The sequence below is a fragment of the Plectropomus leopardus genome, chromosome 19, assembly GCF_008729295.1.
Source record: "Plectropomus leopardus isolate mb chromosome 19, YSFRI_Pleo_2.0, whole genome shotgun sequence".
Classification (NCBI taxonomy): domain Eukaryota; kingdom Metazoa; phylum Chordata; class Actinopteri; order Perciformes; family Serranidae; genus Plectropomus; species Plectropomus leopardus.
In genome coordinates, this window is record NC_056481.1 from 15,820,680 (window position 1) to 15,847,318 (window position 26,639).

Sequence of the window (26,639 nt, forward strand, 5' to 3'; positions counted from 1 at the left end):
ATTTTGGGAAAGCATGTTTTCTCAGATAATATTGATATCATGCACAGTAGAGACATCTTGCGGTACCTTGACGAAAATATTCAAAACACTTAAGATAAGATAAGATAAGATAAGATAAGATAAGATAATCTTTTATGCATCCCACAGCATGGAAATTTACAACACTACAGCAGCCAAGGGATGGTGCAAACAGGAAGCATGAGTAAAAAAGCACAACGCCATATAATAAGTACATATCAGTAAAAAACAAAAAAAATCCACACAGATCAGGATATAAGCAATATAATAAGTAAGCACTAAAAAAGCAAAATGTAACAAAAAGACTTCACTTTTCCCTTGAATCATTATGAATGAGCAGTAATTGTAGAGAATTAAGTGATGCAGTGGCATATCTGACAATACATGTTTTAAATGGGATATAATACATGTTGTTATTGTTCTGATTTACTGTCACTACCATTAAATAATCATATAATCAATAATCAATAGTCATTTTTGTCTCAAATTTACACAGTTTTACATTTTTCACTTTACTTTAAGGTCATTATTTTGTTTAAGAAGCAAACAATACCTATTTTTTAATATATTTTCTGAGTTGATGGTATTAATTCTGATGGAAGAAAACTGGATTTTATTTTATTGCTTTGTGGATGAATCATTTCTATCCTTTTTTACCCATCCAGAATAAAGAGAATGTGTTTAAAACCATGATCCAGATGCTATTGTTGTAAGAGGGAGATGAAGGGGTATGTTTTTGTTGTACTATGTCAAATTTTGGGAGAGGATCATTAGAAGCACAATACATTTTGATAATTAGCAATGGGCAGTTGTATTCCTTTTTGTTTTTGTCTTTAGTAAAAAGACACATGCTTGTAAATGAACTAGTATAGCCTGTGTGCTTGTGAGTGGCTGATGAAAAACGTGTGATGAAAAGTTACATTGTTTAATAAACCTCAGACTACTTAAATATATACTTAAGTGCAACATAATCATGACAAGATCAGCTGGATGTTCAAAGTAAGAAAGAAATGTATGCTCCCTGTAGGGATTAACCTCAATAATGCTATCCACTTGTTTTTATTTTCATCTTTAAAAACCTTGAAATTCTTTTGTTTTTCTCTCAGCATGTTAGTTGCATGACTTCTAAAGGCACGTTCATTGCAAACTCGACATTTTATTGGTTAAACAACTGCTACAACTCTCAGCCTCTTAAGCCAACAAAATGCTGTCAAACAAAGCAAGGCTCTCCAGTGTCTTTTGAGGAAAAGGGCCTCTCCTGTAGTGAGTTTTTTAGATGCATTATGAGGTCTTTGTAATGCATAACGCTTCACTGAAAAGGTCAGCTATCTGCATATTTATTAGAAACACGTAAAACAAAGAACAGGGATGAAAGCATTCAGGATTACCTGCAAATTTCCATATTGTGGGACTAATGAAGGATTGTCTTATTTTATTTTATTTTACAGGTTGATGTTCATTAATGGGAAAGAATATCAGATAAGGAAGCAAAGACACAGAACTTACTTAAAGGTCTCACATTATGTTCATTTCAGGTTCATACATGTATTCTGTGTTTCTACTAGTACATGTTTACTAGCTTAAATGTTCAAAAAACATATTATTTCACTGTCTGCCTGAATATACCTGTATTCACCCTCTGTCTGAAACTCCTTTAGTTGTGACATCACAAATACTCAGAAATCCTGACAGCTCATTTAAGGGCATGGTATCTGAATACTGTTTGCATTTCTTTGTGGTTTGAGTGTTTTGATACTTTCACAGTATTTGTATAAAACCTGTTCCTGATTTATATAAAACAAAACATTGAAATCTGACTTTTCACACTATAGGACATTTAATCATAGAATAAATAGAAAGACTATACAGTAAATTAAACTAAGAATTTCAAATCAGACTGAGTACTCTCTTGCATGTGATACATTTCTTCAGTGGTCACCACACAGTCACTGTCCCCCCCTCCCTTCATGTCTTTCCCTCCATCTCTGTAACTAATCTGTAACCATACTTGACTGCAGCTCCTGTAGCAGTGAACCACCACAAACTCCAGCTCTCCACTATCAAAATGCCAGACTCTAATGAAGCTGTGCCAGCACCGTGCCAGGTTATCAAAGAGGACGTTGATAAATGGTGAGTTCTGTCTGGAATTATGTGTAATTATAGATTAATTATAGATATTGAAAATGGTATTTAAACAAATATGGATACACTACATTTTCTCTAGCCAGTGTGACCATTTTTGATGTGTAAGTGCCTGTGCAGAGTGTCTCTGTTTAAGTTCAAGGAAGATTTATTAACCGTGTTTGGGTTCCAGCGAAATACTTTTTATAACATCCTGTCGGCCATTCATCATTTCTGAGTTATATGCATGACATCCAGTGGATTCATATTAACATCTCAACTTGTAAAAGCGCCCATGGGGGTGATCATTAAGTCTAATTAAAGTGAATGTAGTAATACTTGTTCTCAACTTTCATTGAATCCCCTCTACATCACAGGACAAAGTGTCATGACATTTACATCGTCCTCACAGTAACACGAATGTCTTGAGAAGCACAAATAGACCTGAGGTTTAAAATAGGCTTCAACAAGTATGACCTATTGCAGAGGATCGGCACATACCAGGCTGCTGGTTCATGTTACATGAAGGAGCGACAGACGTTTGGTGTGTGTCCACGTGCAGCTGTGATTAGTGTTCGCGGAGCTGCTGCACAGATTACTCAATCTTCTTCCCGTACTTCAGCACATGCAGATAAAAGCAGCTGTACGGGTTTGAGCTGAAACACTTGATTATCAGGCTCACTGTAATAATCTCTTTGATGCATGTGGAGGCTAAATTTAGAGATTTATGTACTCTGCAGTTTCAGGTAACTTCTTATGTGTTCTTTTACATGTCTCCACATTTACGTCATGCATATTGGCACAAAATAATGTTATTTGCCAAAGAGGATAACCCAGCTTCATGTGACTGTTAAATGTGTTGCTTTGTGTTTCAGTGTCAGAGAGAAGGGAGCGGAGGACTGTAAAGATCTGATAGATGCCTTCCAGGCCTGTATAAAAACCCTGTCTGAGGGATCATGATACATAAGGAAGTACATCTTAATAAAAATGTAAGTTCCCATAAATAACAACAAACCACTATTATTGATTTTTCCTGAATAATTAGTCAAAAGTCCTGTGGTCTCACACAATAAGTGCTTGTAAACCACAGTAACTATCTTTTAGAGCAACAAAACAGTTCATCAGGCACTCACTGTCTGTTCGTATAGTGGGGTGCTACTTCTCTGGGATTTTTCTGTGGTTTTTTTTTTGCCATTTTGTTTAGGGATGCGTCAATTGGACTTTTCCAGTCCTGAAACAGATGCCTCAGCTTTGGGTATCAACCAATACAGAGTACCAATCTGATACCAGTGTTTAAAGGAGCAATAAGATTTAGCATCTAATGAGGAGAGGTCTCCTCCTCTCCAAAACAAAGCAGGTAAAACCACTGAATAAAGCATCTTCAGGTTCCAAGTCAGTGTGTATCTGATGCTGTTCGGCATGTCTTAGATGGGCCGCTAGCCTAGCACCTGCTAATGTGTGCCTATCCAAATTATCCACAGAGGTCTCTTTCTCTCCAAAACAAACAGACTCATTGATTTAAACCAGTAAAACAAATTAAATAAAACACTAAAATACTAAATACTAAATATTTAAAGCAGACGGGAAGCAAAAGTCTAAACAGTCAGGAAAATAGGAAATTAATACCAGTATAAAGCAATACAGTAGCTATAAACACAGAATTCAATCTAATAGATCAGCCCATTGTCACTGTACCTGATCCAGTTATTTGAGTCAGCATCAGCTGATATCAGTGTCCTGTTGTTGCATCCCTAATTTTATTACATAATTTTCACAAGCAGATACCCAGAAAAGCCACCAGTGAATTCATTAGGTTGAATGCTAAAGCTTATGGAGGATGATTTTACTCAGAGGCAGACCATGAATAAAAAATACTATCAGCCTCATATAACTCGGGAAAATCAGGTCATAACAGAAAACTGAAAACGAATGGATACTGTGAAATGGCGATGTGAAAATTATAAGTTGCTCCATTTATAAAATATACTAGCTTTATGAAGGAGTGTTTGAGCTTTTATTTTCCATGTTGTGTTTGTGTGTTTTAGGGTGAATATACATTTGAAGCCAAATTTTATTGTATTGTCTGTGGATGAGTTGAATTATAATAACATGAACCATCTGATTGTTTTTATTTTTTTAAACCACAGCTTCACTTTATCAAAGACCTCCACTTTCCCAGCATTCCCTTCGATGCCTATTGCACTGGACTGAACCACCTGTAAAACTGAAGAGGGGGGCGATGGCACTGAGCTTGTGATACTGTATTCCTCTGTCAATGTGAAACTTTTTTTTCATTCAGAAATGTTTTAATCTCAATATGAACTCTACAATAACACAGATTACATGTGCACTGTAACATTTTTATGCACAAGATCCAAAATGCAATAAACACAAAGCTTGTCCATTTACCACACACAGTATGTATTTTTCTTGGTTATCACAGATGTTAGTATGTCTGCCATATTTTTTGTTATAAACTATTAGATGTGCTGGCTGCTGAAATCTCTCTGCTGGCTGAGCAAAAGCTTCAGTGTGGAATAGCCACTCTTAATGGAATCAAGAAGAGCTTGTTAATCTCTGCTTAATCCTCACATTAGTGCTTGCACTGAGCAGTCTAATGTCACTTTTCCATTCTGAGCTCTTGCAATGAGTGTGAGGATTATGGGAATCCGAAAAAAGAACCTGGAAGAGTAGTTTTTTTCTGGAGTTCCTTGTTTTTAGTTGAGATAGGAGGAAAAAAGGAATTGACTCACTAACCGGATGCTGCAAAATAATCTCCTGTGTAGAGCAGAACCTGGTGCTTTTGGCTGACGGAGAGGTTCAGGATTGAGCTCTGGGGAGACAGAATTCAACATGAAGGAGCACAGTTAGTTGTCAGATATTCAGTTTTAAAAGAAAACTTAAGTGTATATGTACATTGAAGGTTTATGGATAAGGCAAACTTTATTATGTCCTCAAAACAGCTGCAGACTGAGACATTTCGTCCTACTTTTTCTTCCCCCATGCAGCTTTGCTTCTCGGACTCCCTTGGTGCCTCACTTCTTTTATTTCAACTTCCGCTTGTGGGAAAACCAAACAAAGAATTTTTTTTTTCAGAGTGTATCTGTCTTAAATGTTGTTTATCTTCCATCAGGGTAGATGGACTATATCATTCACTGATTCACAAAATTATTGCGCTGATGGTACCTTGATCTCATATGTGTGTCCCATCCAAACAAACCAGAGAATATTAGGATGAGCATGTTTTTCCCGTTTCTATTTCTGCTCCGTAGTTGGATACAAATCCTTCTGGCTGCGTGTAAATCAACCAGCTAGGCGCAGATGAAGATGGGCTTTGGGGAATTATCCGCCCACACACAACATTTCAAATTGAGATTTTAGAGATTTTTCAAGGCACTTTACAGATGATACATTCAAATGTCCTACTTACTCTTTTTTTAAAAAATAAAACTGTCATCCCTGCTTGATTCGTTTAAATCAGCACCCAACAATTTTCCATTTCCTCTCTGGATGATTAGGTGTAATGGTCAGATTTTTAAAAAAAAATTAGATTTAAATGTCCCACGAGCCTTGCCTGCTGGTGAGACTTTCCGGGACATTGCTGCTATGAGGTATCATCTTGTGTCATAAGGTATTTAATTTACAAAAACACAAACTATTAATAAATGAATAGAGCTGAGACATCCTATGCAAAATATGTGCTTTAAACTATGTTTTTTTACAGCAGACATTTTGACTTGTCATAGCATGAAAAGCACACGTGAAAGTAATAACATTAACGATGGCTCAGTTGACTGCAGAAATCATTAATGTTATAAAAGTCACCTGTGCCTTTTCTGCTAAGAAACGACAAAATGTCTGCTATGAAAAAAGTCAATTATGATTTTACAGCACAGCACAGCTTTGGCTTTTGCTGCACACATGAAAAAATGTGTCTTTTATTAGATTAACCCCCTCAATCAACACAGAATGCAAAAATAGGCTACTACATTTCAAGTAAAAGCCCTTCCCACAAGAAAACCTAGAATTTTATCAGTAAAATGTACAGAAATAAAGCTACTCAAATGGTTCCTTTCACAGTGCAATATTCATTGTATTACTGTTTCATTATTATGAATGCATTGCATATGAATGCCCATGTGTTTATGTAATAGCTGGTCAAGGTGGAGCAAATTTAAAATATATTACACACTGCTGGGTAGTTTAATCTATATAACAATAGGTTACATACATGTACTATGGGTTGATTGTGCGTTTTATGTGCAAAATACTAATTTGAAAAGTACTGCAAATACCTCAAAATGATAGCTACGTATCTCTTAAACATCTGGATTGAGATTGGTTTTCTTGTGCAACGTTCAGACACCTTTAACCAGCATTTAAACCTTTAAAACTTGAGGAAACTGGTTTAACACAGGGAAAAAACATAATGAGCAACTTCGTCCAGAAACAATATTCATAATACTGTTAATTATATACATAAAATTATGTTACAGAAAAACATATATATTTACTTTTTTTAACACTTTCTTGAGGTCATTCAATTCCTTGCTAATTTCTGGGTCATTTCTTATTAAGTTTATTTTTTTGAATGCATGGGGGGAAATGCAGTGGGCAACTTTGCAACAACGGTGCTGCGAATGAAAATAAATAAATAAATAAAAAAGTGACTATAAAATACCCTAAAATAGCTTTGGGGTTATTACATATTATTTTAAAAACAAACAAACAAACAAATAAAGAGAAAAGGATACCTTTAAATCTGTTTGTTAAAAATATCATCTTTAAAATGTATATTACAAAAGGAAAATGGACTGAATGAAAATATGCTTTTTCATTTTCTTGGTCATTTTCTTGTTTATTTATGCAATCTTTTTGACTTTTTACTATTTCTTGCTATTTCTTTGGCCATTTTTAAGTTGCTCGTTGCTTTTTCCCCATGCTTATGAAAGAATTGAAGCCAATTTGCTCAGGTTTCAAAGGATTAAGCAAAGTATTTGGGTTAATTTAAGTAACTTCCACACATCAATTACGGTGCATTTTGTGTTTTTATCTGCTACTGCCACTAAGGTAAAAGATCCAAATGATTCTTTCACGGCTGCGTGCTCCCAGTTTCCCCAGCTGCACCTTAAATTGAATCTAACTAAAGATAAATTACACCTGTGGGAACCAGTGGCTCCAAAAGGCCAGAGGCATCCTCTGTGTCAAGCAGCGTCCCATCCGCTGCCTCTGGCCATGTTTACAAATGTCTCCCATAAAAACAGAGAGGGGGGTGTCCGCAGCAGCTCTCGGGGCCCACACTGTGGCCACAGTGTTGAGGTGAATGCAGAGATAAGCGTATTTTGAGGAAGATGATCAGCAGGAGCAGGAGGAGGAGGGCGGAGGAGGAGAGGCGAGAGGAGAGTGGATGGAGAGAGAGTGGGACCCGGATGCTGATGCGAGTGAGACGAAGGAAGGAAGAGGAGAGAGAAAATATCGATTTACGGCAAGAAAACCGAAGGGAGTATAATACAGGGGGCCTTTACCCTGCGTGAACTATTATCAGAAGTGAGGAGGGGAATCAGGCAGTCGATAATAGTGCGGGCTGATCTGCGGATATCTGTGTTTTTTTTTACCTGTGTATCCGCCGGTGAGGGAGGAGGACACGCCAAAGGAGAGAGGAGGAGAAGATGCTGTGATCCGCTACTTGCAGGGATGTAGAGAGACGGGGAGAGACAGGGAGGGGGAGGTCTACGCTAAAGATGGTTGTTTTGCTAAGAATACGCGTTTCACCTCGAAATATTGCGAGAATGCGGCGGCCGTGTGATGAATCTTACCGTTTGGCGATGCCCAGAAACTTCAGGAGGTGTCGGTTTTTTTGACAGGCGGCGCGAGCGAGACGGCCGTTGGTCCAGGCGTTGAAGCTAAAGCTAGCCTCGCTGCTGTGTGGGAGAGCGGCGGCGAGGCTAAAATAGCATGTTGTTGCACCTGTAAAACAGGCCTGACAGAGAGAATAAAACTGATTTAATTTCCAGTGCTAACATCCACTTGACGTATTTGACGTTTTGTCGGTGGACACAACCAGCAAAGGACATAAATCTTTGCAGCAGGCGTGAAAACACTTTGCTATATAACGTTACTCCGCGATAATTTTCTTACTAACCGTCATATATAGTTAACGTCATACACGTACAAATAAGCTAATGTACAGGAGTTTAGTTAGCCTAGCTTGTCATGTTTATCTTTAGGGTCAGTATTTAACGCATAAAACCACCTAGTAACTTGCTGTCATCTCAGTTTCTCTGCTTTAATCCATCACTAGCAAGCTGTTGTTGTTTTTTTTGTTAAATAACAACGTTATACATGTTTAATGCGCTTCAGAACATAAATATTTAGTGTATTAACCAGGTTTAGGTGAAGAATGTTTATTTATCATCCAGATGTTGTAAATCAGCACCAGTGCTTTTTTTTTTTTACACCTTCAGTGTTGTCACTGAAATAAAAAGGCAGTCCTCCTTCTAAGTTCAGCACCATCTTATATTCCACAATAACTGTATAAGCTGTATAATATCACAGTAATTGCAATAACAACTGTGCAGTAGTAGTAGTAGTAGTAGTAGTAGTAGTAGTGTATTAGCCTTCAGTAAGAGCAGTATGAGTAAGGAACTGTCTCTGAGTCAGTCAGCTCAATATGTTGGGCCCTACCGACTGGAAAAAACTCTGGGGAAGGGACAGACAGGTGAGTACACCAAACTGGATTTTAAACTATTAGCCCGTTTCATGTGGAAATGTATCATGTAGATCTGTCAACCTTTGTCATGTCAAGGACCCCTACATTTGATACACATGAGGTCATGGAGCCCCATTTTTACAAGATTTCAGTCAGGGACCCTCATCGGAAAAGATTTTAGTTGAATGATATGATTAAGATTAGTATTCTGTAGCTTCAATCTAGAGCCACAACAAGATGTTCATTAGGGACTGTACTGTATTTATCAGAGAGGGAGGGGGTTCTGGGGTGTGATATGTTTTGTTTTTTTCGATATATCATGACCCTCTCCATAGCTACAAATGTTTTTCTTGAACATGCATGACCCTCCCTTCACTCAAAATAACAATATTTCACAGTTTCTGGTCATGATAAATAGTATAATTTTTGATATTTTTAAATCTGGTTCAGTTTTGTAAGATATTTTAATGGATATCTTTTTCATACATGATAATAAATTGAACTGATCTGGATTTTTGGACTGTTGGTCAGATAAAGCATACCATTTAAAGACGACACCTTCAGGGTTGGAAATGAACACAGTGGCAGGTGGATTCCAAAATTTACCAGCCACTCAGTAGATTGCCATTTGTTTTTTGTTGTTGTTTCTTTTTTCTGGTAAGAAGAGCAAATCTAGTAGCCACTTGCATATTTTACCAGCATCTTGTTTGTGGCTGGTTTAATTTCCAACCCTGACATAGGCTCAGAAATATTTTAATATATATAATACTTTATGACATTTTGTTGACAAAATAATTAATCAATAATCTAGAAAATAAAGGATAGATTAATAAAAATAAAAATTACAGTTGAGAAGAAATAGTAACATTTATGACTCTTACTTACATTGAGCTCCCTTTTATAATGAATTAAAGGTCCCATATTGTAAAAAGTCAGAGTTCCATGTCTTATTTAATATTAAACATTTAGAAGGGCTATATAAATACTGTGAAAGTATCAAAATACTCTACTGAGAAATGTAAACAGTCCGTATTCAGAAACTGGTGCCTTTAAATGAGCCATCTGGATTTCTGTGAATTTGTGATGTCACAGTTATACGAGGGTGAAAAGAGGGTGAATACAGATACATCCAGGCAGACAACATAAGAAAAATACTGTGTTTTTTGTAAAAACACAAAATACAAGTATGACCCTGAAAATGAGAATAATAACGGACTTTGAAATTGTGAAAATAAACTAATCCTCATTTTCTCAGGACCCCCTGTTGTTGAGAGCCACTGTTGTAGATGCCTCTGTCATGCCTGTCTGTCTCTTATTTTTGTCTCATTCATTGCGTCTTTCAGGACTGGTCAAGCTCGGGGTCCATTGTATTACGGGTCAGAAGGTAGCGATCAAAATAGTCAACAGAGAGAAGCTGTCTGAGTCAGTCCTGATGAAGGTACAGTGTGACGCGTCGCGGTTGTTGCAGTCACGATAATGCTAATTTTGTACATAGCAAGATGTGCTATGCTGTACACAAACTGCTCCATATTCTCTATATATAACTTCTGTATTAGTTCAGATATTAATCCCCGTTCTGTTGCTTCAGAAATGACTGAGTGGCTTGTGTGCTCTGCTTTACTATCTTCATCTCTTTTTCCGTACATCTGTTTCTTCTCTTTAACCAGGTTGAAAGGGAGATTGCCATTCTGAAACTGATTGAGCATCCGCATGTGTTGAAGCTGCATGATGTTTACGAGAATAACAAATACCTGTGAGTTCCCTCTGCATTCAAAAGAGCCTCATAGTCGGGCTGAGTGCAGTCTGCATGCTCTCTTTCTTTGGTGCTGAATACTGAACTTTGGAGCAGGATGGGTATAAATATTACTCTAAGAACTATATTAATCTGCTCTCATCATTCTAATTCTCACTTTCACTCCATCTCCTGCAATTATTCTGAAAAGTTTTTGATCTATCTTGAGGGAAAATACTTGCCAAAATGCTTTAACGCTGATGTAAAGCAGCTGTCAGAGTAGACAGGCAGGTTGAAAGTGACAACATACTAAAAAGAAATTACAAAATCTCAGTATTGCAATGCTAGAATCCAACATCCTAAATTAATATCTCACACTTTTAAGACTGGCCTTTTCTCAATTTAGGTAAACGTTTTCAATCACACTGTTGTCCCCGTGTGTGGACAGGTACCTGGTGTTGGAGCATGTGTCAGGAGGAGAGCTTTTTGACTACCTGGTAAAGAAGGGCCGGCTGACTCCGAAAGAGGCCAGGAAGTTCTTCAGGCAGATCATCTCGGCTTTGGATTTCTGCCACAGTCATTCCATCTGGTTGGTTTTTGCAGAGAGCAGTGGTTCTTAAATTAAACTCTTTAAACAATGAAGAATCGATGCGAATTTGATGTGTCATGGCAGAATAAGTCACAAGCTGCCTTAGTCAGTAACATCAAAATGTATCCTAAACACTCCTCTTCAATACTGACTTGATGTTTGCAGGCACGTCCTCACTTTTTATGTGGACTAATTGCCTTTTTGTGACAGTGTGTCAAGTAACGAGTAGCAAAACTTGTTGTGTCGCATTAACCAATATTAAAGCCACAGTTAAATTAGCAGTGCATACGATTTAGCGGCATCTAGTGGTTAAGATCATACATTGCAGCAAGCTGAAAGTTCTCCCATGCACCAAGCATTAACTCCTGGTTAGGATACACTCAGTGTTCATTGTTCAGGATGTTTGTACCAGGACCCAAATTATTCGCAGAGGTCTCTTCATCTCCAAAACAAACACATCAGATGATTTAAACCAGTAAAAACACTGTATGAAGCCATTTCATATGAAAACATCAGTGTTTCCTGATGCTGTTCGGCTCCTCACATATGTGCCGCTAGCCCAGCACCTATTATTGGGCTCACCATTTTTCTGTGATAACTTGAGATCCAGACATTCAGGAGGTTGTTACTGAGAGCTGAATTATACACTGAGGTCTTTTCCTCTCTAAAACAAACACACTTTGCGATTTAAACCAGCAAAACACTGAATAAAGCGGTTTCATATTAGACATCAGTGTTTTTTCAATGGTGTTGAGCATGTCGCAAAGGGGCGGCTAACTATGGTGGCCAATGGAAAAATCTAGAGCCGGTGTTTGGTTTGTCTGTTCTGGGCTATTGTAGAAACACAGCGGTGCAATGTAACGGACCCCGCCAACGAGGACCCACTCCTTATGTAGACATAAACAATATATATCTTTCACAAATATAAACTCACAGATATAAACTTTAAGGTAATGAAAACACAATTCTTATTTTCTTGTGATTATACACTAAAGTATACTTATTATATCATATTTCATATCTGCCAATATATCCCTGCAAATCCTACACGTGACCTTAGGTGTAAATTAAGCTGAAGCACCAGCTTTGTCTCACAGTATGTGTTTTATTTGTGCAGTCACAGAGACCTGAAGCCTGAGAACTTGCTCCTGGATGAAAAGAATAACATCCGTATCGCAGACTTTGGCATGGCCTCCCTACAGGTGGGAGACAGTCTGTTAGAGACCAGCTGTGGGTGAGTACGGAATCCGTGAGTGCATTCATGAATAATGTGCACACACATAAAAAAGGCTCATATTTTGCATTTCAAGAATAATGTAAATCTATGCATATTACATATGTTTCTTCACGATAAAAAGTGCATTAGTTGCCACAGAAACTAGACTTTAAACAGCATCAAGTTTGACTATAACAACTATTACTGCTAAATCTTCCAGAATTGTATGGATAGTGATGTTTCTTTCATTTTTTTCATTTATAGATCCCCACATTATGCTTGTCCTGAAGTTATACGGGTAAGTGCTCTTCAAATGTTGGTACCTGAAATATCAATGAGCAAATGATGTCAATTAATTATTCATTTAGTGGCAAATACATCGTTACTTGAGCTAAACACCAAGATATCACTAATTGTTTCAAAGTCATAAAAATGATTTTAAGATCCTTTACTGGGATATACAGTCTGACACCAGTCTGTTTTTGAGAAAGCACATTCATCTATAGTGATTAATGCAGGCACTACAGGATATTATTCAGTTTTATCAATTAAAAATTATGGTTTCACTGTGTTTTGGACTGAGATTGACTAAGAGCTGGATTAGAATGGATTACAGTGTTTATCAAGTGTTTCTTGGATAAGACTTGAATAAAATGAAAGTATCTAAGGGAATTTAATCAATCAGCGTGGCTCATTTGTGTTTTTGTATAGTCAGTGTGTTATTGTTGCGGATTGTGTCTTCGGCAGGGGGAGAAATATGATGGGCGGAGAGCAGATGTGTGGAGCTGTGGGGTCATCCTTTTTGCTCTACTGGTGGTAAGTCTTTCATTCCTGTTTTCACAATTACAGTTTGGGTCTTTTATCAATTCCCCTTCATGCATTTGCAGGTCTTAATTCCCCCTTTTCAAGCCAAGTTTATTTTTCATCATGGCTGTTTTTCCTCCCCCTCCTCACTCTCTTGCTCTCCTACAGGGTGCCCTGCCCTTTGACCATGACAATTTACGCCAGCTCCTGGAGAAGGTGAAGAGCGGGGTGTTCCACATGCCCCACTTCATCCCCCCGGACTGCCAGTCCCTGCTCAAGGGCATGATTGAGGTCAACCCTGAAAAGAGGCTCACGGTATGAGAGAGTGCTTGTACACGGGGGATTGGAATGCAGACTAAACACCTGGGCTACGGTCGAATAGTCAGCATATGCCTTTTTTTAAACACTTTTGTGAAAGGTGTGAGGGAAAATTCATGAGGACTTAAGAAAAGACAACTGCAATGCTAAGAGAATCCGCACGCACTTACACTATGCAACGGTGAATTTTATTGCCGTGGGTCCATGGATGTCTAAAGAGAACTGGATACAGTGTTGGAGACTGTTCATCTCTATCAAAGTTCCTCAGTGACACAGGACGCTGAGAAAAAGTTTAACTTCCCCAGTATGAAATTACCCGGATCTTCTCCATCGTTGGGTCCTTAGAGCAAGCGCACTAGAGACTTTTGCCAGCCCAGCAGCTAACTTCCACTTTAGCCCTCTGCTAATTTGGATTTAGATATTATGATTTCTCCTGTAGACTCTCTAAATGTTATCAGACCAAATAGATCAAATCTTGATGGTAAAATGGGTCTGCTAAGCAATTGGATACACACACGGGGACTCACATGCACTAACATGCATGTATGGCACACCACAACAAAGAACAGAGAAGCTCGCATTATAACACACAGAGGGAGTGTGGCTCCATCCTCTGCTCAGAGCAGCATTACTCAACTTTATCATAGCAAATAGTTGTTTTCGGCCATATTAATGCTCTGACTATCACATGAAGCCCCTTTAATGTCACATGTGGAGAAGTTTTTCATGTATTTGGGACAATTTCAGTGTTAACTGCCAGAATAACGTTAATTACTGGTTCAATGACATTTCTTCAGCACACATAATGATACACAACTTTCTATTATTTTCACAAAAACACAGAAACATCGCAAAAAAAATGTTATTTTAATGTGCAATATTCAGAACTGTGTCGTGCGTGCTAAGAAAAGTGTCTGGTGCGAAGTGTTTATACTGCGCAGCTCTGCGGCCATCTGGCTGTTAACAGACTGTAGACACTAATGGCCCCATCTGCCCTGTCACCCTTTGCAGCTAGAGGCCATCCAGAAACACGCCTGGTATCTGTGAGTATACGTTCATTTTTACATACTTGACTGCTGAATGGAATACTAATTTAAAGTGATGCTGCATAGTAATCATGTACAGTCTATCTGTGTCATCCATGTGTGTTTCATTGTGTTGTATTTCATTGTTGTTGTGTGTGTGTGTGTGTGGCTCCCAGGGGTGGTCGTAATGAGCCATGTCCCGAGCAGCCTCCTCCCAGGCGAGTGTGTGTGAGGCGAATCTTGTCCCTGACTGAGCTGGACCCAGATGTGTTGGACAGCATGCACTCGCTGGGTTGTTTCCGAGACCGAGGCAAGCTCACGCGTGATTTGCAATGCGAAGAGTAAGTACTTTCTCAACTCCTAGCATGACTGTGTTTCACAGTGCACAGAGTCACAGAGAAGATAGAAATACTTACAAATAATGCAATGAAATAGCTATGCAATAAACACGCTATGAGACGATATGAACTGAAAACTGAATCATATAGAAATCATATTATATTATATGTTGTACAAATGCATTTATTTCAGGACTGTTGTTTAGGGCCGTGTACAGGAGTTAGTGTTTATTTTGGTCACTCAGTCATGCACTTAATGAGTTTCAGCATCCTATTTTTATTGACCCCTGTGTATTGTGGACAGACATTTTGAGTGCCGTCTGAAAGCAGTGAGAGGATATGGCTTTCTCTCCATCGTGCCACGATGTAAAACTCCTGTTCTGAGTCACTCACCACAGGGTTAACGCATGCAAGATGGTGGATCGACTAAATCTGTGTGATCTAGCCTTGCAAATATCAAAGGCGTAATGCAGTCAGGTGCTCCTTGTCACAACAAAGTAGTACTGAGGACTTCGAATGACGTGCTGGTTTTTGCTAAAAAAAAAACAAAAACGTCTGAGTTTGTTATTATGACATATTCAGTTTACTGCAGCCTTTGGAGGATTCAGCTCCTGAACATACAGTAGTGAAGATGGTATTGAAAGGAGTCAGTATGTGTTTAGGTGCCCATTTTAAGTTCTGCAGCGATTTATACATCATAACTCAAAAAACAGACAAAAAAGCCAATAAAATCTGTGATTCCAGCTTATTATTTGCGAATATTTTCTGGTTTCTTTCATCCTCTTTGGCAGTAAACAGAACATATTTGGATTATGGACAAAACAAGACATTTGTGGACATTATCTTGAGCTTTGGGAAACAGTGATCACATTATTCAAAACTTTCTGACATTTTATAGACCAAAGAACTTCAAGAAAAAAAAAACTTCAGAATTCAATTAAAATAGAAATGAAATAATCAACAGATTAATCCGCAGTGAATGTAATCAGAAGATGCGGCCATAGTCCAGTCTATATATGTTTATATATATGACTAATATATGTTGTAGTAGGGAGCAGTGGACAAACTCATCATCATCTGAAGATGTGTGTGTGTGTGTGTGTGTGTGTGTGTGTGTGTGTGTGTGTGTGTGGTGCCACAACCTGCAAATCTTTCTTAGCAGGGTAACGTACTCTAATCAAATGACTCCTTTCTGCATTGTTCTAAATATTCCCAAATTTTGACAACTCATCTGATGAGTGTCATTCTCTCTCTGTTTGTCTCAGGGAAAACCAGGAGAAGATGATCTATTACCTACTGCTGGACAGAAAAGAGCGCTACCCCAGCTATGAGGATGAGGACTTGCCTCCGCGCAATGACGTAGGTCAGTCTTTAGGGGGCAGGAGGGATCCACTCACGGGAGGGAGCCGCTTCTCCCAGCCCCAAATTCTGAGATTGTACCGGTCTGTAAATCTGGTGCTAAACACAGGGACCTATTACCTCTGCCAGGATTTTGGGATTATGGCTTTGTAAGCAAAAAACCTTTCCAGTCTTGTCTGAAAGTTATAGAAAATGATGGTATTTAACTGGAACTACATGCAACATTTTACCAACAGTAATTCATAATAGCCTTGTACGATAATCAAACCAGACTTCACAGGACATCTGCGAGATATCTCTGTGGGACAAGATTGAGAGAGGGCAGCTATTCTGTCTGTGCAAATCCAGCTAAGTTTATCACAGTCACAGATGGTGCAGTGAGCCAAAGGCCTGTGGAAAAAATCACTTTCAACATAACGCAAAAAAAATAAATAAATAGAATTAATGCATAGTGACAGAGTGACAACAGGGAGCAGGGTGATGAAGACACAGCAGCATGTCTTACTAACAGGAAGCAGTAGAGTTTATAAGATAAATGTTTTTTGGTTTGAGAAACATTTTAATACCGCTTCCAGGACGAAGACTTTTTTTTTTTCCAATCATGCTTTTTATGGTGTCCATAAGAAAAAAAACTGTAAAAAACTAAAATACAGTTTCATGAGTTACATGTAGATATTATGAAAGAGGATAAGATGGTAAAAGTATATTAAAGAACAAATTATTCAACAAAAAAACAGAAAATTAAAATATAGAAAAAACAAAAAAAATGTAAGGAATAAACAAAATACATTCACACAAGAGGATACATGTATATCCCTGTGATTCCGCCTCCACAGTAGCTACATATGTTACATACTGTGTGTCAGGGCAATTTAAGGCACATTTATCAAAGTGTAAAAAAAAACCCCAATTCATACATAATTAAATAAAAATAATAATGGTTAAAAAAGGTATAGATAAAAAATAATAGCAATAAAAAAGCAATAAAAAGATACAGAAATATTTGTAATTAATTACAGGAGAAAAAAACACAATACAAATTAAATACTATACAGATTCATTATGAAGTAAATAATGTTTGCATCAAAACTATTCATTACACAATATTTTCAGGAGAAAGAAATCTTTTTGGGAGTGGTCCTGTTTCTTTATGGTAGCACCTCATCATATGTAACGCTGTTTAAAACATGTAGCTATAACATAAGCTTTGAACTGATGTTGGTGAATCCTCGCACCTGTATGTTGGTGTTTAACAGCAGACCCTCCTCGAAAGCGTGTTGACTCTCCTATGCTGACGCGCCACGGCCGTTGTCGCCCCGAGAGGAAAAGCCTGGAGGTGCTGAGTGTCACCGAACAGGGGTCACCCACCCCGCCTCGCAGGGCCCTGGACACAGCTGCACACAGCCAGAGGTACACTATATTGTGCTTACACATATGCAGAACACACTAAATATTGCACACCAAAACTACATTCGTCGCACACGGTTTCTTGTTGGTTATACTCCTGTTGGTCTCTGCGACAGGTCTCGCTCAGTCAGCGGAGCCTCAACTGGTCTGTCCTCCAGCCCTCTTAGCAGTCCCAGGGTAAGGGCCTGATGGCCAACTTTTAACAAACTGCACACAAACAATGTGCTGCTTTTATTACCTGCACTATCTTTGAATATGATGCAAGCATGCATTATAAAAAACTGCATTTTTGTCATTAATTTATATGATTTTTCTCTCCCCTGTAACCTTGTAAAGTTCAATTTATTTTCCCAGTTCCTCTTAAAACAATAGTCAGGTGAACATATGAGCTTTGAAAGCTGTTATCCACCAGTTTATGCTGGCCACTGATGATCCCTTCCTAATGCAGCTCCAAACTCACAGTGTTTTCAGTTTAGTGTGGACTTTATCTTGGGCTTTGATCACATTTTTCTTACATTTTACAGACCAAACAACTAATTGGTTCATCAAAAGAAATAGTCACCAGAGTAATCCATGATGAATGTAATCCTTAGTAGCAGCCCTAGTCCAGTCTGTTCTGGTAAATACATGTTTTAGTGGAGCACAGTGCAAAAACACATCATTAGATGATGTCTGTATGTGTCTGTGTGGTGCAGTCACTCGCCACAACCTGATGAGTCGCTCACTGTTTTTATTGTTAGAATGGGCAATGTTTTTAGTTTAGTATTCCCTCTTTGTGTTATTGTCCCTCTACTGCAGCTCAGCAATGAAACACAGTCCAAGAAGCTCCATGTTAATGTAAGATAAACTTCAGCATTTTTTACACAGAACAGGGACTCTCTTAATGGGAGGAACGATTACAGAAAGCAAAAACTGATAAGAATTGTTGTAAGTGAACCTAAATGCAGAGCAGGAGGTAGATAAATTACTGAAGTGGGAGATCACCAAGGTGAGTGAACGGCTGGTGGGCATGGTGGCAAAGTAAGCAGAGGGAATGAGCTGGCAGGCAGGGACACAAGTGGTATCTACTAGGAGAGTTATTAGAGAAGAGCCCTGAACAAAGCTACCATTGAGACTGAAACAACAACCTGGCACTGAGTGGGAGAAGAGCTGCTGTTGATATACTCAGTGGTGATGAGCTGATTGCCAGCAGGTGACGGTGAAGTCAGGAACGACACACACACCTACACAGAGAAGCAAAGTGGGGACATGGAGGACATAGGAGGAGTGGGGAATGTGGGTAAACAGAAGGGACAGACAGCCTGTATAATGTTTATATGGGGACCTGACTGTTGTTTTAAGACACATTTGAACAATTGTGAACTGCCTCTGTTACACTCACATGTTATAGTCAGCAAGATTGTCCTCACAAACTTATAATTTTGAAGCAGAAATTCAGAATTAAAAAGCTAACATTAGGCTATAAACTAACTACACTACGGTCACATGACATGATGATGCTTTGTAGTGTCATTGAACTACCTTATGGCAACTGCCTTCTATTCAAAAGTGGGATATTTATTGACATTTTTAATGCAAAAGAACAAAAAGTGAAAGTCTCCTCGGTTTGTGTTAACAGAACTTATTTTAGGCATCTAACTTAAAAACCCGTTGACTTCCAGGAGTGCTAAAATGCTAACTCATTTGCTGGAGCTATGACTCAATCCTGGGGCACTTTGTTGTGCTCATATTTAGGCCATTATAACAGTTAGAATCAGCACAATTAGACTGAGCTTTAAAGGCCAAATAAGTGCGTACACATTTATGAAATGTGACTCTGTTTTTTGTGCTCTCAATGTACATATATGGAAATAGACATACAGTAAGGACAACAAAGCCAGGTTATTGATAGTACTGTTAACAATTTGAAGTTTGATAATTTAAAGTATTGCTGACATAAATCTTGGATTAGGCAATAATTCAGTAATATATTTACTTCATACATTTTGTGGCAATATGCCTATATCAACATGTTGTACCACAGTTCATATGGCTTAAAGGCCAGATTACTATTTTTTTTACCAATATGTTGCTAAGAATTTCATCTTAAATACTGTGAAACATCATTTTTTGTTGGTTGTTTGCCAAATTTGGATTGTTTTGCTGATTAGATTGTAAATGATCTATTTTGGTATGCTGTGATAATTATAACAAAACATGTTTTTGATGGTATGGCCCACCCGGGCATTAAAATGCTTTAAAATTTCTAACCACACTTCACAATTCCCTAAAATATCCATTTATCAAGCTTCTTAGTCATTCTTACACATCACCACAACAGCAGTTCCTCAGATTCAATTTCTCACCCAGCAGGAGGTTTTTGTGTCATTTTTCTCCTGTCTTCATGTCACTTCTCTTCCTTACCATGCATGAACTAGTTTTATGTACAATAGAATGTTTAAATGAGATGATTAATTTGGGTTTATGGGATAATTTGCTTTCCGTATTTGCTCAGTGTTTCCAAACTGCATTAAAACTGTCTATATGTGGTAAATTATTGAACCTTAACTGCCAGCAAACACTGAACAGTAACAACTTCACTGCCACTGTCCTTTGTCACTGCATTTTTAACCCTGTCACTGCTGCCACTACACACTCACTCTCATAAGATACAAATGGCGCCAAAGACTAGAAGGCGAAAATGAAAGCTTTAGCACTTGTAATATGGCATTTAACACTTTCACTGCTCACAAGATGCACTCTTTTGTCATGAAGCATGATATTCATTTCCATCCTTTCTCCATGTTCCATCCCCTCTCTTTCTTGTTATCCATCTCTCCCACCCCACCCCCCCCACCCCACAAACCCACTCTCCAGTCCTATCAAAGCCCCGTCTTCACTTTCAGCCAATCAGACGTCACCTCTGCCACCGCTACCCCCCTCACAAAGGAGCCCAAACAGGGAAACGCCACCACTCCTCGCTCAGCACGGGCTCATGACAAGCCTAAAGCTCCCCCCAACCCAAAGACCCAGACCCTGCCCACCAAAGGACCGGCAGACCGACCCCATCTGCAGCCCATCAAATCCCTGCCTCTGCACAACCCATCCTCCCGCTCACCCTCCCCCTCTCCGCTCCTGTCACCCATCCCTCGTTTCTTCTTCCCCTCGTCCTCTGTCCTAAAGTCAGTGACTAAGAGCTTCTACCCAAACTCTGCCCACTCTGTGCCGCAGGTAACTCCCCAGGGCTCTCCGTTGCCCACACCTTTGGGCACCCCTGTCCACCACCCTCACCACCCCTCCTCCACCCCGCCCTCCTCTTCCTCGTCCTCGTCCTCCTCGCGGGCGGAGGGAGGGGGAGGGGTGGGCTCACTCTCGCTGACCCCGCCCTCCAGTCCTGGAGGGGGAAGCGGCATGGCAGCCAGCAGCTCCGCCCACTGGAGGACCCGCCTCAATTCTTTCAAGAACAACCTGTTGGGTTCGCCCCGTTTCCATCGCCGTAAACTGCAAGGTGAGTTTTGTGTGTTTACCTCACTATTGATTGGGACTTACGCCATTATTTTATCTATTGGAAAAGGTGTGAAACAACAAAGCTAAAGAAAGTTATCCGTTTTAAAAATGTTCTTCTGTTCTAACACTGAAAAAATATTTTTCCTCTCCAGCATAGAGTATTGCAGATCTCTGTATTGACAATGAATTACATCTAAATGATTATTTTCCTCTGATTTACAGCTAAAGATCTAATATTGTACAAAAATGTTAATGTCAAAGGGACAGTTCACCCCAAAATCAAAAATACATATTAATCCTCTTACCTGTATTACTGTTTATCAGTCTGGATTGTTTTGGTGTGAACTGCAGAGTGTTAGCGGGATCGGTCATAGAAATGTCACATTCGGCGTGAGGTGCTCAAGGCATCAACAATACATTTTAAAAACTCATCTGCAGTGTCTCTTTCCAGAAATCATGACCCGTTACTCAAGATGATCTACAGACGTTGTCGTGAGCAGTTTCATTTACATGATGCACCCTACATTTTACTCCCGTATACCACAATGCAATGCATTTGTGTATTTCAGGAGGAAGAAAATTCCAGCGTCGTGTCCAAAATCTCGATCAGTCATTCCCCTATATAGTTCGCTTTTTAATGCACACTGCATAGAGAATCATGAGTGAGTGAATGGACGGTTTCGTAAACAGTTAAGGAAGCACCAGAGATAACAAAATAAAACAGGAAGTGCAGAGTCCATGGTGGACTGTTACAGATATCTCCAACACTCTGTATCTTACACCAAAACAATCCAGATTGATAAATAGCACTATAGGTAAGAGGAAAAATATATATTTTTGATTTTGGGGTGAACTGTCCCTTTAATTGTGAGTCGTCTCTTACAGTTCCTACGTCAGAAGACATGTCCAGTCTAACACCAGAGTCCAGCCCCGAGTAAGTCACACTCCTTGAGATAAATTGCTGAGGTGTCACTTGTTTTGAAGTGTGTTTTGGGATGTTTTCTCTGTATTTGTTCCTACTGTGTATTTCCTGTCTGGCCACCAGGCTGGCTAAGAAGTCGTGGTTTGGGAACTTCATCGGCTTGGAGAAAGAGGAGCAGATCTTCGTGGTGATCAGAGACAAACCTCTGAGTTCCGTCAAAGCAGACATCGTCCACGCCTTCCTGTCTGTGAGTATCTGATGTGCTCTGTCTTTCACGTCTCTCACTGTCAAAGCTGGCTCGTAGAAAGCATGGCGCTCACTGTCAAAGCTGTAAGGACTTCACTTTCATACTGTACGCACTTCATTTCTTTTCATTATTTCAGTTTTCTCTTGATTTCAATCTTGCTCACTCGTGGCACGTTGACGGATCACTTTGCTTTCACCAATGGCTCACTCTTTCTCTCCTCTCCTCACCCTCACCCTTTGTCTCCCTATACTCACGTTGATCCCCGTACCTCTCCCGCCTCGTAAGTCTGTCGGTCTCTCTGCTTCTTCTCTGTCTCCCCACCACACAGATCCCGTCGCTCAGTCACAGCGTCCTCTCGCAGACCAGCTTTCGGGCCGAGTACAAGTCCTCCGGCGGCCCCTCCGTCTTCCAGAAGCCCGTCAAGTTCCAGGTGGACATTGCTTTCTCCGAAGGCGAGAGGGAGCGAGACAGGGAGAGGAGCGAGAGGGAGGGAAGGAGGGAGACGGGGATCTACAGCGTGACGTTCACCCTCATTTCAGGCAAGCAGAGCCGGGATTCAACCATTTTATTTAGGAATTGAATTAATATCCAGAACTATTAATATTTTGGTAATAGGTAGAAGGTAGATTTATTTTAGAAATTGAAATTTGTCCTTGAATCTACTACATTTTAGTTGATTTGAAATCATCAGCTATGAAAATTCCACGTTGCTGTTGATTACTCGTACAATTCAAACAATCGTCAACTGTGGTTAGGTTGAAATCAACCCCTTCACTCATCCACTTAGATGTGAAAATACGCTGGCTCTATACGCACTAAAACTACTGTATTTGAATGGAGTCTGGTGGAACCGGCGATGGCAATTTTGGTGCCGTTTCTGGTTTAAACAAAAAGGATCTTACTCCTTAACAAAAAAGGTTGATTTCTGGCTTAAGACAAACAGACAGATGTTAGACAAAAAAAGTGTTTCTGTGGTTTTCTCTGGCTGGAGGTGTGGACGGGATGGCTGGAGTCCAGGCAGAGAGCACAAAATGGGTCTTAGCAAAGTAAAAAGCAAACAGGCAGGCGGGCAAAAAACGGATAAGATCTGAAACAGAGCCGGACCTGTGTCGATACTGATCGCGTTCGGAAACAATCTGGCAGGGAATGATTGTCGAGCTCTCTTGCAGCTTGCAGGCTTGATTGCAGGCAGGGGTGTAGATTGATCAGTGCCACCAGGTGTGTAGAGAGAAGGAGTGCAGACAAGAGGTGAGAGGAGAACAAAGGAGAGACCAAACCAAAACACGACAGGCACACACCAAACACACAAAAGTGACTGGAAAATTGAAGCAAAAATCACACTCCCGCAGACACACAGGAGTCTAGGGCCCTTACATAACGCTGTCAGACACTTATAATAACAATCTGAGCTTGTCAAAAGTAAACGGACAGATGTGGGAGTTGAATCGATTTCATTTTCTTAATCTTCGGCAAGACATTTCTGAAATGACAGCATAAATTTGTTTCTTTTAATTTTAAGGCCGTACTTTATGTAGAATTGAGCACTGACATCTGATAAGTCAGTGGCCTATTTGACCACATTTTAAAAAAATATCTTAAAAAAGCAGAATTAAGGTTTTGCTACTCAAAGTTCTGAAGGTATCGCGTTATACGTGCTTCCTTGATGCATCTCCAGGTCCGAGTCGCAGGTTCAGACGAGTGGTGGAAACAATTCAAGCCCAGCTTCTCAGCTCCCATGATCAACCCATGGTGCAAGCCCTATCTGGTGAGACTGCTTTCACACACTTGTGCACCCACCGGACGGAAACATTTAGCAACTTTCACCTTTGACTTTGTTCTTGGTGCAGTCTTATAACCACATAACCAGCACTTCTTTTTCATGTGCTGGAAACATGTTAAAGTATTTACACAAGAGGGTGGTGCTGCTAATGCTGCTCCCACACCGACTTTCAGACTAAATGCATACTCATATTCAAACAACTTTTTTTTTTCCTTACAGTGCCCTCGAAAGGATAAAAATTCCTGTAAGCATGTGTGATGAAAAATGGACTTGATACATAAAATAATGAAGGAGGCAGTGTCTTGTTCCCTTCTGTCAGTGAGAGAGGACTACTGTATGTACACACCGATACTCACTTTCCTGTTCTCCTCTCCTGATCCCTTCCCAGATGAGAAGAACGGTCGACCCCACGGGACCCCCACCCGCCAAAACTCGAGGCGCTCGGAGGGTGGGGGCGACAGGTGCGAGTGGGGCGACCGTGCAGATGGCGGAGGCATAGGAGGCAGCGGAGGAGTTCTGCAGCGCAGAGGCTCGGCGAAAGAGAGAACCCGACTGCTGTCCTCCAACGGAACCCAATCCCAACCGTAGGATAGAAAGCGAGACCGCGCAGCAGGATGCCTGAACCACACCGGACAGAAGACAGCGCAACTTCATCTCCAAGTATCCCTGCAAGCCATGAGCGACTCCTATTCTTCCTTGACTAAGTTATTGAAGGTGCTTGACCCTAGCAAGGATTGAGCCTCCCCCCTCTTCCCCCCCCGTCATGCTTTTTTTAATTTTTAATTTATTTTTTTTACCAACGTTTGGATCACCAGGATTCCTACCCTTAAATGAGATGAAGTGTTAAGGAATCACCCTTTAATGAAAAAAACAAAAAATATGTGAATGAGCAGTTTGGTATCCATCATAGATACAGCTTCACAGATCAAACTAGGAATTTTGAAGTGCTAATGTGCATGCCAGTTAGCAAATCAGCCTGCTAAAGGATGCTGAAACGATCAGATAGGCTAGCCTACCATATCATCATAATACAGTATCTGACACCAAAAAGAAGTAACAGTCTTGTGACGGTTCTCAAGATTAAAATTAACCGCTCATATCATTATCAACACGCAATTGCCAATCCATACTGAAAGAAATAATAGATGTATCGCAGCAGATGAAACCTAAGAGTTAGCAACCTGCTCCCGCTTCACCGAGCGGTGACGAGCTGAAACAAAAAGGTCCTGATTTTCTCAGGAGAGACGACGTCCTGGAATCCCAGCGGCGTCTTCTCCCGAGGTAAAGAAAACCAACAAAGTAAGCTAAGTAAGTGAATGTGAAAAAAAACAACATATTTTTTTATTTAGTTTTTATTTATTGTTTACACATTTCTTTTGAGGATGTTAGTAGCACAGTGATGAGCAGTAAAGACTAACTGAAAACAGTGTCGGAGAGGGGATTTTTTTTTTTTTGTTTCGTTTTTTTTTAAAGAAGGCGTTCATTTCAAAGTTTTGATTCTTTTGTATTTTCTTTTTACTCAGAGACAATATGAAACAATGCACCGACGATTTTCCGCATTGGACCCCTGTTGCTCTGGAGAAAAGTATTTTTTGATTTGAACAGAAATATGAACATTACTATATGAAGAAGAAAAAAAAAAAAAAAAACTATGCGTGAATAGTTCCATGAACCTCATCACAGCTGTTTGTGCCCAGATTGAATGAGAAGAGCATTCCTGGCCTGTGGATCAAACAGACGCCACCTTTCTCGTCAAGCTTGTCTCCTAATGCCATAGTATTCATGTACTGACTCAAAACAAAACAACAAAAAAAAAAAGAGGAAATTCATCAATGGACATTCTCATAATGCCGGACCTGAAAAGGCTTGTGATGTCAATTCCTTGTTGAACTTCAAAATGGGAAGCAAGCGAAGAGTCTCCTAACCCCCCCGTGCTCCTCACTTCAGTGTTCACCAACAAGCCAAGTAGTCCATCACTGCACCCACGCTCGAGAGTCGCACCATTCTGCAAGCAGACGTAGCAGCTCGGACAGTCATGTATCACTCCAGCACTCTATCAGACTAGTCGATGTTTTTCACCAGTCTTCCATACAGCACAATATGCAACAAAAGTGCAGAATGTTTTCAGAGAGATACACAGTGCTACAGTTCTCTTTTTTTTTTTTTTTTAATTTAATGGGATTTATTTTTGTTTTTATATTTGTCCAATTGCCTATCCATCTATTTATTTTATTTTTTTATATTTATTTATTCATGTATTTATTTGGTCACGTGCTTGTCGTGTTTTACTTAGATTTTATGCCGACAAAAATATTTCGAGCTTATTCAAGAGACTTGTTCTATTTCATTTCTCGTTGACACTCTTTTTTTTTTTTTTTTTTTGCGCCTCTTTCCGCTAATAAGAACGACTGAAAGGGATATTTCGGATTTTTTGAAAGGGGTTGTATGAGGTACTTGTTCATAGTCGTTGTATTATTGACTACGGTGGATGGCGGTTGGCTCGACCCCAGTTTGGAGAAGCAGGCTGGATTCCGACTCAGAAGCTAAACAATGTATTGCTGCGGATGG

General features: G+C 39.6%; 1 protein-coding gene and 1 long non-coding RNA gene across 2 annotated transcripts; both read left to right on the top strand.

Moving 5' to 3' along the window:
* Positions 1-2,037: 2,037 nt before the first annotated feature.
* Positions 2,038-4,552, top strand: LOC121958416. Its single transcript, XR_006106846.1, has 3 exons — positions 2,038-2,148; positions 3,015-3,128; positions 4,287-4,552. It is a non-coding gene; the product is annotated as an uncharacterized LOC121958416 (long non-coding RNA).
* Positions 4,553-7,581: 3,029 nt separating this feature from the next.
* Positions 7,582-25,901, top strand: LOC121959197 (serine/threonine-protein kinase BRSK1-like). The gene is made up of 19 exons (XM_042508418.1): positions 7,582-8,857; positions 10,192-10,286; positions 10,516-10,601; positions 11,029-11,169; positions 12,287-12,403; positions 12,650-12,683; positions 13,133-13,201; positions 13,358-13,504; positions 14,519-14,550; positions 14,709-14,873; positions 16,136-16,233; positions 17,486-17,639; positions 17,753-17,813; positions 20,493-21,123; positions 22,008-22,056; positions 22,168-22,291; positions 22,620-22,830; positions 23,967-24,053; positions 24,445-25,901. The coding sequence occupies exons 1-19, from the start codon at positions 8,773-8,775 to the stop codon at positions 24,657-24,659; spliced, it is 2,601 nt and encodes an 866-aa protein (XP_042364352.1). The 5' UTR covers positions 7,582-8,772; the 3' UTR covers positions 24,660-25,901.
* Positions 25,902-26,639: the final 738 nt, after the last annotated feature.

Coding starts and splice junctions, on each gene's coding strand:
- LOC121959197 (XM_042508418.1), top strand. CDS start 8,773: ATGAGTAAGGAACTGTCTCTGAGTCAGTCAGCTCAATATGTTGGGCCC. Junction 16,234..17,485: donor GCCTCCGCGCAATGACGTAG/GTCAGTCTTTAG, acceptor GGTGTTTAACAG/CAGACCCTCCTCGAAAGCGT. Junction 21,124..22,007: donor CCATCGCCGTAAACTGCAAG/GTGAGTTTTGTG, acceptor CGTCTCTTACAG/TTCCTACGTCAGAAGACATG.